Raw genomic sequence first — 11,656 nt, 5'->3', positions numbered from 1 at the left:
TGCAAGCGATTTAGATACATTACTCTGTCTTTGGATTGCAGATAGAAACCCACACAACACGGGAAAAACAAGCAAACTCCACACAGAGAATGGAGGTGGACTCAAACCCATAACCCTGGAAGTATGAGGCAACGGTGCTACTCGATTTACTTTGCTATACCGTTGTCAAATATGATTTGTTTGCTATTGCATGAACCTCAAACTTGTCTCAATTTCAGGCTATTGACAAACCAGAATCTCTCGCGACAGTAAGAGGAAACTTGTGGAATGTGGTTTTTAATGAGGAAAATGAATGGACATGAAATCTAATATAGCTCGAAATGCCTTAACTACTTTTACATGTTGGGATCGGGTCGAGAGAGCCTTCAATAAACCTTATTACTGAGCTTTCAAGCAAATTACCATAAACTGTATTCGTTGAACAGAGCACGAATATTAGCCTTGATGAAAAACGATATGCATTTTAAGTTTTATATATATGTATCGGTGTATGAATATTTTGATAATGAGTCGTGGAGCGTCGTAAGTGAAATTCTGTCATTGAAAGGTTCCGTTAACTGCCTATGAATTGACGGGTATTTTCCGTCGGCCAAACGGAGGGCGGCGTGCGCGGCCTTTAAGAGGAGCGCAGGTCCGCCGCCGATGTACCGAGGAGCTGCGGCGTGAGTAAGCGCAGCAAAGCAAAGCCCGAACCGCCTGTCTCTCATCACCAAGATAACGAGCTCGCCAGGAAGTATGGGGGGCTGATACAGCCTGCATTCAGGGAGACGCTTATACCTATCAACATGGTGTCGTGGATCATCTCCAGGATAGTGGTGTAAGTGTGCCATCTGCATAGCATCGCTCCGCTGTTGCTGCCATGGGCCGCCCGTCCAGTCGTCGTCTCTGCAGCTGCCTGATCTCCGGCTAATGCCAGCCTGCTAGTGTCGATAGATTCATCACTGGCTGCTTTTAAAATGCTCTTACACAGAAATTGAGCTTTAAAAATGAAATCCACGCATGCGTCTCATTCGACCAATTTCGTCTGTTTTTATTTCATCATTATTTATTGCAAACGGCGTGTGAATTAAGATCCTTTTAAATCCCAGCGTTAAAAGCTAGGAGTTGATGGATACTCTATGTAGGTGTAGCGTCATCTTTGGACCTAGTCCGTTGCGCAGTGTTAGTTTATATTAGGTATAATAATCAGCGCCGATCCTGCGCCTATCCAAGCATTTTACCGTTTTGGCATTACGAGCGTCATAGCATTTATGAATCATCAGCCTTGATCTGTATGAAAGCTCTTTCTGGAGACTTTATTTTCGCAGGGTGCCGTGTATGCATCCGAGGGTGTCTCCCCTTAGAGCCGCGCTGTGATGAATGTGCGTTTTTTGACGGCTTTATACCGCGATGTGCACCCAGGTGCGCCGGTCCGTGCGGCCGCACCAGGCCTCCGCATCGCCATGCTTGTCCTTTGGAGCAGGGGCCGCTTATGTGACCTGGATGTGTCGGAGATCCCCTCCAGCTTGAAAAGAGAAGACACTGTCCTTTATTTGTGTCTGCGCTTTAAGCAAATCATACTATTCTGCTGTTAAAAAGGAATTGATTCTCAAATGAGAACTGATACCTGATGATCCATTTTACATATGCGTTTTAAACTACATGAAATTGGATTAGGTGTGACTTTTCTGTTCCCCACTGAAAAAGCCATGGAATTAGCTGCTTTCCCTGCCCTCCCACCCCTGGCTGCTTGCCCTGCTGCCACATGTGAGATGTGCATGTTGAGTCATCATCTTCAGGGTCCAATGGGTTAAGGCAGCAGCGGGGAGCCTGTTCCAAGGAGGGCTGGTGTGGGCGTGGGTTTCTGGGATGACCTCTCAATCGGTCAGTAATGAAGCAGTGGTTCTCAACTCCACTCCAGGGGACCCACTGTTATTGGCTGATTGAGATGCCATGCCAAAAACCTGCACCCACACTGGCTGTGCTTGGAACAGGTTCCCTGCCACTGGGTTAAGGTTTCAGCCAAAGCAAGAATTAAATAAGTTAAAACACTTAGTGTGTTTAATCAAGCCTGTCTCCTCAAACTGTTATGGGATGTATTATTATGCAATCACAGCACAGGTGCTCAGTGGACATATACTTCTCTTTATTGCATTTGTGTAGTTTAATTGGGATCCTATGTTGCTGTCTGGTGGGGGGGGGGACATTGATCGATATTGGTCTATATTTGGCTACTATCGCTTGGGAAAAGTGGTGATATTGGGTTTGGGAGACGAGTCACTGTTCAGGCAGAGCTGAGTCATTTTATCTGCTGTTCTGTGCCCTGGAAGGGGCGGAGGCACCCAGCAGGGTTGGTGGGTGACATTTAACGCTGGGTTGGTGTCTAGGGAGCACTGAGCTCTTCCTGTGCTACTGAATACTTTGTTTTGTTTTTCTTAACGCTGAGCACTGTAACTGACGGTTTTACCTGCTTCACAGCGCAGGTACTTGGTGAACACATTTTGCCTGGCATTAGTGTGATGTTGATGGTATTATCTCGTCTGCCTTGATGGCCCCTGGGTCTGGGGTCTGGGGTTTGCCCGGAGGTCGGCCTGCACTCTCAGGGGAGACGTACTGATTATTGTAAACAAATATGCCCCCCTCCCCTGTTACTTAGCCTTGTAGATGAGGCTTCATGTTGGAGTTGCTGGTAAGGCGGGCGGCCTTGAGGATGCCTCTGCCTGACTGGGGTGAGGCAGCTTGGGCTCTCGGCCCAGTTATGATCACCGTGGTCAGATGGACGGCTGCTATGCTGGCTCTGATGGAGCGCTGTGATGGGCCCCGGTCTCCTCCTGCTACGCTGCTCTTAGCAGATGCTGTCGTCCTCCCCCCTGCAGGCTTGCTTTCGGGACACTTTACCCTGCCTACTCCTCGTACAAGGCAGTGAAGACGAAGAATGTGAAGGAATACGTAAGTATCCCTGCATGCCAGCTTCTCTCTCGATGCTCTGCGTTTAAATGAGCGGGGAACGCCAGGCTCTCTGGGGCTTTTTAAATAAAGAAAACAAGACTGATTACCCCCGTGGGCATCCTGACAATGGCCGCTCGAGGTTTTTGCTGACCGTGACTGCAGTGAACTTCCTGGCTCATCCTGTGTCATTGTGTGTGTGTGTGTGTGTGTGTGTGTGTGTGTGTGTGTGTGTGTGTGTGTGTGTGTTTGTGCGCGCACGCGTGCTTGCGCACCATCTGATTCATTGTGTGGTAGTATTCCCCCCCCTCCCCACTTTGCTGGTTGCCATGGAAACCCCACAGTTGGAACAGTTGCTCAGACAGACGGGGGTGTGTGGGGGGGTGATGAGGAAGGGAAGCCATGTTTAGAGCCAATGTTTGTGTCCCGGACATAAGCAGCCGCTTGCGCCTTTAAAGGCGGCCCCCCCCCTTGCTATACTCCTGCGTTTGTCCAACCGACTCCCCAGCTTTGTGGTCATATGATCCCATAAGCAGGGATGTTGCTATAAATGCCACAATGGGGAAGGTCTTTGATCTGTATTGTTTTCTCGCTGCTAGGATGTCTGCTGCACGCGCTTCCTGGATGTGGGGGGAGGGAAGGCGGCCTGAACGGTCCATCTCTCGCTGCTGCTGTTCTTGCATGCGGGGGTGTTTTCGCTCGCCTGGGTGACACTCTGTCATGTGGCTCTTCCACAGGTGAAGTGGATGATGTACTGGATAGTCTTTGCATTCTTCACCACAGCGGAGACACTCACAGACATCGTCCTCTCCTGGTAGGTGCCCCCCCCCCCCCCCCCCCCCGCTGTCTCCATGTGGAGATCACATGACACTACTGTGGAGAAACCAGGTCATTCCAGTCTGGTCGTCAAGGGAGGCCGGTTACCTGAGGCTGATGACTGCAGGATCGAGGCTTGTGAGCTCATGGTGGGCGGGCTTATCGCGGGCTAGCAGTTGCTGATTGGTTTAACCCACTTCCTGCTAGCTCCTTTGAGCTCCCATGCAGTGATTCCACCCACTGTGCCTTTCAAAGACTCATTTCTCCTATTGCCACTTATGTGGTGCAGCTGTGGGATGAGCTCCTGAACCGTCCACTGTCGCATGCTTCATTTCCATATATGTGGGTCTAAACGGGGTGGATTCACTTATCTGGGGGCCCTAGGCTTTCATCAGCATGGACACTTGACTGTTGCATATTTAACTGACCATTCCATTGATCCCTAGGCAGGGTGGGGCCCTGATGTGTGCTGGGGCTGTGGGCTATAGCCTATGCATGATGTGGGCTGTAGCCTATACATAAATTCATCCCTAATAGACCTTGTAAATCTGCTTGTAAAACTCCTGGTGCCTTTAACATGCTGAATATTGGAAATGAAGCCAAGCTGACAAGTGTGTTGGTGTGTAATGCCCTGGTGCTCAGTGAGGCTATGAGCGAAATGTCCACCACATAGTCCACGTCATAGGGAGTCGGCCATTTTGTAGTGCTGTTCGAATCCTCAACTGTAAATTTCACCCACTATACGCTACAAATCGGCACAAGGCACTCCAAAATGTAGTGTACGTAAGCTGTACCATACAGCGATTGACTTAGACCATCATGCATTGTGGTCAGTCATGTGAGTGTCGGAACCATATTTGAGAAACTTTTGCTCAGTCTGAGCAAGTTGAGGGAGGGATAAAGACAATTTACCCATGGGGATTAATAAAGTATCAATTTTTTAATTATTATTATTATTATTATTATTATTATTATTATAAGTGCCAGTATCCAGCACCTAATTATGTGGCAGCGTGACATCTGCCTAGTGTCTGAAATGTATCGACCTCTGCCTGCCGTTATTGTCTAGTGAGTGTTCTGTGTAATGAACAGATAGTGAGTGAGTGGACATTTTGGGTGTGAGTGTCACACGTTCGCTCTTCCACATGCTGACCTTTGACCTTTTTTTTTTTTTTTTTTTCCTTTCCCGCCAGTGCCCTGGGCGTCACATGGGCCTGCTTCCCCTGATTGCTCTCTGCTTCTCTCTCCAGGTTCCCATTTTACTTTGAGCTGAAGATCGCCTTTGTCATCTGGCTGCTGTCACCCTACACCAAGGGCTCTAGCGTGCTCTACCGCAAGTTTGTACACCCCACGCTGTCCAGCAAAGAGAAGGTCCGCTTTCTATTGGTATTCTGGTCCCTTGTAGCCCTGCGGCGGCCCCCCTCTCTCATCCGCGCCCCCTTGCCTTCCAGGAGATAGATGAATGCATCACTCAAGCCCGGGATCGCAGCTACGAGACCATGATGCGTTTCGGAAAGCGCGGCCTCAACCTGGCGGCCAATGCAGCCGTAACGGCTGCCACCAAGGTGGGTTGCCCCACCTGTCTGTCAGCTTATGGGTCCCCCCCCCCCCCCCATGTGTCTGTGCCTGGGCTGAGGTGTGCCTGTCTCTGCAGGGACAGGGTGTGCTGTCGGAGAAGCTGCGGAGCCTGAGCATGCAGGATCTGACGCTGATCCGCGACGAGGACGAGCTGCGTCTGCACGGCTGCGAGCCCCGCATGCGATCGCATGACGACGCGGGCGTGTTGCCCCGCAAGACCGTTACGCGCCAAGGTGGGGAGTCATGGGGGCCCATCGTCTTTCCAAAAAGTGTCCTTGTACTTTTGCTCAGGGATTTAGAAAGTGTAGGTCCTGGACGTCACGTGGGAACCAGTTAATCAGTAATACTACAAGATCTTCTGGATGCTTGAGCTCACTTCTTGGAATGTTGCGGCGTTTTTAGTTAATCTGATCTGGTGCATTACTGTATTAAAGCTGTTAAAATACCGTCCAGCTTTCAGAAGATATACCAGGGGGTTAGAACATGCTTTTGTTGTGGTACCATGGGATCCGTTTAATGAGGCCATTTTTTTGTGTGGAAAATGGGTGAGAAGATTTTTTTTTTTTTTTAAATGATGTCTTTGGGCAGCCAAATGGACACTGAATGGGAACAGCGCCACCTTGTGGTGGGTAGTGGTATGGGCGGTGCCGGAGGGTTACGGCAAGCAGAGGTTCAGGGCGGCCGGGAGATCAGGAGCGTGAGGTTAACCAGGTGATAACCAGGCCAAAATGTCATCGCGATATGTTTGGGTGGAATCATGATCCACTATATAGATCAACTGATTTCTCCTCCTCAGCCATGCCAAGTGTAGCCAAGCTGTCCGTGGACTGTGTGCTTAGTCTGCGATATTTTTATCAGTCCGATTTTGTGTGTGGTGCTTTTTTTTTTTTTTTTTTTTTTTTTTTAAGTTAAGTGGTTGTAAAAGATCAATTTAAGATTTTAGTTCAAGATCTAGTCACTAAGTTGAGATCCGCTGAGACAATTCATAAAAGTGGGATATTGGACCAGTGCAGAGATGAGTGTGACTGAAATGCTTTGTTCCACATCGGCCTGTTTTTTAAAAAAAAAATTTCAGCCTCTGAACACGCAGGCATCTTGCCGGTTTGTCCTCTTACAATAATAGTGTTTAAATAGTGCTGTATTGCCATTCTTGTAGTTACTCTGAAACGATAATAGGGGATTATTTTCGGGATTTTTCATATTTGCCCAGGGGCAAACAAAATGCCACAAAATGGGTGAATTTTGAGATGGTCGACTGTGGACCGTCTGTGGAGTTGAGCCAGAATGACCCTACAGTACATGACCATTTCTCCCACCACTTGCATGATCTTTCCCTGGCTCTGAACGCGTCACGCGTGCTCTGCAGCCCGCAGCACGGCCGCCTCTGACGAATCGCATCACGGCAGCGACCAGTCGGACACGCGGACGGAGCAGTCGGATGAGGACGCCACGGAGAAAGCCCCCAGACGAGCTGCCAGCGTCAAGGCCGCGAAGAAGCCGGCCGCCGCCAAGGCGGAGGTACGCGTGCCACTTGCTTTGGTCCCGCGACTTTAACTCGGACAGTGAAACTTTCAGCTCGGTCGTTGTTAAAGATGTTTATCCCTGGATGTTGCGGGATGCCTGAGTGCCCAGCCGCGCTGTGAGCCGTGTGCCGAGAACGGCGCTGCCGGCCTGCATGCTGCCTCAGGAATGCGGGCAGTAGGTGGACCTGCATACGATGATGACAGCTGCTCGCCCCATTTCACACAGAAGCGGCTCTTGTCTCAGCCTCCCCTCATCCATTCATTATTCTAATTTTTTTTTTTTTTTTTTTCTCTGATTCATTCTTTTCTCCTATCTTGTGTCCATCCCCCCCCCAGACCCAAACAAAGACTCTGAAGAAACAGCCAAAGAAGAAGACCACTCCTGCCACTGGGGGCAGCGCAGAGACACCCTGAGCTGGGCTCCTGTACACGTATAGTCCTTGGCAGCCTTGCTTGTCCTCTTTTTTTTTTTCTCCTACTTGCCTGACACACACACACACACACACACACACACACACACACACACACACACACACACACACACAAACTCATGTAAACACTCAATCTCATACATAGTCAAGAATTTTGGAAAGTCTTAGTAGCCAGTTGGTGTATGATTGCCAACCCTGTTACAATCCTAGCAGGGCTTGTTGTTTGGGGGGAGGTGGGTTGCCGCCTGCTGCCCCCCTAAGGCCAGATCAGGCATAGCACCTGCTTACATTATCTTTTTTTTAATTTATTTTAATAGCACTCTCTTCATTAGTGTGGACTGTTCCCAAAAATATACCCTGTGCAGCATTTTGCACTGAGTCTTTTTCTTTATAACCAGGGCATCTTAAACACTTTAGGGAAGTGGGACAGATGCCGGAGGGTGGGAGGGGGAGGGCATGTGACATTAAGGCAAGGTGTAGCAAACTATGGTCAGTTGCATTCTGGTTACCTGATCAGCCGTAGTTAAGATGAGATGCATTTTAAATGTCGGATACGAAACTTCTTCATGAGGCTCCCTGTCTGTGTATAGCTGATTGTATGGAAGGGGTGTCCATGAGGGAGATGGCAGGGATCTGTCTGCCGATCGATGATGGGGGGGCCAACATCTGCCGCTCCCCGGGGCTGCTTCTGTTCTCTGCCTTCGCGACGTGGCTCAAAAAGTCTGCAGAGTTCTATGTTAACTGAGCTGAGCGGCAGGGTATGGGGGGGGGGGGGGGGTTGCCATTGGAGAATGTGGTGGGGAGTGGCTGGATGGACTGTGAAGGCCGTAATCGGTGCATGCTCCTTACCTTACTGTGAAGGTCCTGGGCGTCCCTCGTGTGTGAGAGATGGGTGTGGCTTGGAGTGCGCAGTGCTGGTGTGATACGACTACACTCATGAAGCGGGGGAGTTCAGCCATACTGCTCTCGAACTGTCTTAGACATCTAAATGAACAAAATCGGCTCCCTCTGACTAAGCTTTCTGTAAGCAATCGGATATCAGAGCCAGTCAATTAAATCGTGGTAGCTGTGCTTAAGCTAAAGATCTGCATAATAGTTACTCTGCACATCGCACAACCTGTGACTTCTGATATAGGGTTTTTTTTTTGGGGGGGGGAAGAGGAGGGAGGCATGTTATGATGGTCTTTGCTGGAGAATCGAGACTGAAAGCATGATGCGTTAGTTATGGTGCGGCTATCCCGCCTGCAATGCGTTGCAAGAGCAGCAGGTGGCGCCACAAACACTACTGAACCAAGCTTCTGAGTTAACTATTAAATAAGTGTAAATAGTAAGATACTGACTGTATAAATTAGCTTGCTTGCCTTATTCTTTTAACAGTGTCGTGTTTTTCTTTGTGTTTTGATGGGTCACTTTTTTTGATTTTCTGTCAGAGTAGAGCTTCTGATTCATAGCAAGCTCTCACACTGAAAGTGTATAGATTTGTGTGTTTTTAATCTTTGTCTTGGGGTGTGACTTACGCTGCCCCTGCAGATCTGGGCCCTCTGCAGTGAGAGGATGCTTTGCAATTTTAAAAGCCTCTCCTGTACGTCTGAGCCAGTCTCGTCCACTTAGGGTTAGCCGGTAAATGTCCATTTGAGGTTGTTTCAAGCTTATTAAATTATACCTTAAAACAGCGTTTGTCTGAATGTATAGGCATTCCGCTGATCGTGCTGACAGTACTCTGCAGCTCCAGGCTTGAGTAGTGGGGTCCCACATTTCACCACCCTGCCATCCTCTGCCTGGGTTTTAATTCACACTAGAACATTTACCAGAAACTACCCCCCCCCCCCCCTCGTCTGGGACGTAGGAGTAAGCTTCATTTACCTGCTCACACATGTCACTGGAACTTCAGTATCCTAATGTTTATATTTAATTTGAAATTTAACACTGTTTGAAGAATTTTTCATTAGGTATTCCATCCTGAATATTATTTGTGTCGATTATTGACACTCGTACCATAAATAGTCTTGATTTGTGCTGGGAGACCTGCTTTTCAGATATGCCGGTCATTTAATTTTATGGTCATGTATGTGCTACTAATAAAAGAACCATAACCATTTGTCTTTGCCATTTTTTTCCTCTACAGAGGGGAGGGACTTTGTGTAACCTGAGGGTTTCCTACCTGCATCTCTTGGACATACAGTCATGGCCAAAAATATTGGCACTGGTGCATACAGCATGTCTTTTAGAAAACGGTTGCAATTACAAATGCTTTATCCATCCATCCATCCATTTTCCAACCCGCTTATCCTACTGGGTCGCGGGGGGTCCGGAGCCTATCCCAGAAGCAATGGGCACGAGGCAGGGAACAACCCAGGATGGGGGGCCAGCCCATCGCAGGGCAACAAATGCTTTAATATTGTCCAATTAATTTCTTCTGCTGACATTGAAAAGACAAAAAAACGGAGAAAACGTCTAATCCGATTATTCCACACAGAACTCCAGAAATCGACTGCATAATATCATTGCCGCCTTTTCAAGAGCGTAAGAAACAATTGGATTTCAAATGAGATGCTCCTTTATTAATTTGTATTTAATCTCACCTGCGGCAGTTCACTGGTGCTGGCAATACGGAAGGCACACTAGCAAGCAGTGTAAATGGAGAAAAGGAAAAGAATCGACTGAGGATTTAAGAACCAAAGTTGTGGAAAAGCAGGAACAGGCTCACGGTTACAAGTCCGTTTCCAGAGATCTTGCCGTTCCTGTGTCCAGTGTGTGTAGCGTCATTAAGAAGCTCGCAGCCTGAGGCAGTGTGACCAACCTCCCTGGACATGGACAGGAGAGACAAATTGGTGATATTGGTGGATAAAGATCTTCAGTCACCTTGCAAGCAAACTCAAGACCACTTGCAGACACGGTGTCAGCTGGCACTGAATGAAATGGGACTCAGTGACAGGTGACCCAGGACCCCAGTGCTGACAGTCATAAAAAGCCAGACTGGAGTTGGTCGAAACTTACTGAGGAATCCAATATCTTTCTGGGGTAACATCCTGTGGACAGATGAGACAAAAACCCCCAGTTTTTGGCAAACCACACCATTGTATAAGTGTCAGAATGCTGGGTCTGTGGGGGGGGGGTCATAGGTTTTTCCCCTAGGGCAATGACCCAAAGCGAACTTCAAAAAGCACTCAGAAATGGATCAACGATGCACTGGAGAGGTATGACGTGGCCAGCAGCGAGTCCAAATCTCAATCGCAGTCAAATGCTGTGTACAGATGTGGAAAGAGCAGCTGGGAGATGCAAATAATACCGATAATTTTGTCGAGCCTGTTTCTGCAGTTCTGTGTGAAATTTCACATTTGAGATTTTTTTTATGTAAAAATGTAAAGAAAAGAAATATACATGAATACCAAAGCATTTGTAATTGCAGCAATTTTGTGAGAGAAGTTGTGTATTTTCTGAGGTAAGTGCAGAGGTGTCGGTGATTTTAGTGTATAAGTATAAATTCCCAATTAACTATTTTATATTTATACACAAATTATGTTTATACCGAGTTTCTTAAATTTATTTAAAATTGTAATACATTGTGTTCAGTATATGCTACATCAATTGTACAAATACATCCTACAGCATACAAAACCTTCTGACGTTGTACCTTTTCCTCACTTGCTTATATAAATTTGTAATGATAAAAGGCCCGGCATCTCATGGGAAATGCAGATTTTTAAGCATAGCGAAATAGTCCACAATCGAGTGAAGTAAAATATATCAAACCGATCAAATGCGTAGGCTTTCTCCGTATCATGAAATTTTCAGGACGTCTTAAAATTCTGAAGCCTTTGGGGAACCCTTACCCTTCTGTCCCTGACAGCGAAATAAATGTACACACCACTTCTTTAATACGCTGCTCTTCAGATAAGGTGGATTTCCGCTGTCGCGTTACGCCCTGAAGTGTTCACACATTACCCACATTACAACAAAATGTTTTACGTTATATAGATATTTAATATGGTTTCAATTACCAAACATCCACTTTTATGCTTTATAGTCTTTCAGATATATTCAAGTCTCAAGGCAGTTTTGGAGAATAATAATGTAATTGCAGTGAGGACCTAAGGCCACAAGGCGGCACCATTCACCTTCTGATTGATGTCTAAGTCGTACTGAGATTTGCGGCTTTTTACTTAACGGCCGAAATGCGTCAAGGTGTTTCTATGTACGAACTCTGAACGAAATGACTGCCTTAGTTGGTGAAGGATTGGACGTTGAGGTCATAAAGCTGCCTTCTGCGGAGGCCTTGTATGTTAAAGCGGTATTGAACGTACGTTTAAGGCGAGCTCCCGGTGCGCCAGCCATATGTAAGCTGCCTTAATGGCTAAGGTTCCCGCAGGAATAGCTAATCAT

The 11,656-nt window shown here is 47.5% G+C and overlaps 1 protein-coding gene across 1 annotated transcript; it reads left to right on the top strand.

Moving 5' to 3' along the window:
* Nucleotides 1-596: 596 nt before the first annotated feature.
* reep2 (receptor accessory protein 2) lies at nt 597-9,371 on the top strand. The gene is made up of 8 exons (XM_049027698.1): nt 597-817; nt 2,856-2,928; nt 3,663-3,739; nt 4,992-5,112; nt 5,193-5,306; nt 5,396-5,552; nt 6,686-6,837; nt 7,179-9,371. The coding sequence occupies exons 1-8, from the start codon at nt 786-788 to the stop codon at nt 7,254-7,256; spliced, it is 804 nt and encodes a 267-aa protein (XP_048883655.1). The 5' UTR covers nt 597-785; the 3' UTR covers nt 7,257-9,371.
* Nucleotides 9,372-11,656: the final 2,285 nt, after the last annotated feature.

This window comes from Brienomyrus brachyistius, chromosome 10, assembly GCF_023856365.1.
Source record: "Brienomyrus brachyistius isolate T26 chromosome 10, BBRACH_0.4, whole genome shotgun sequence".
Taxonomy (NCBI): domain Eukaryota; kingdom Metazoa; phylum Chordata; class Actinopteri; order Osteoglossiformes; family Mormyridae; genus Brienomyrus; species Brienomyrus brachyistius.
This window is presented reverse-complemented; position numbering and strand designations above follow the sequence as displayed.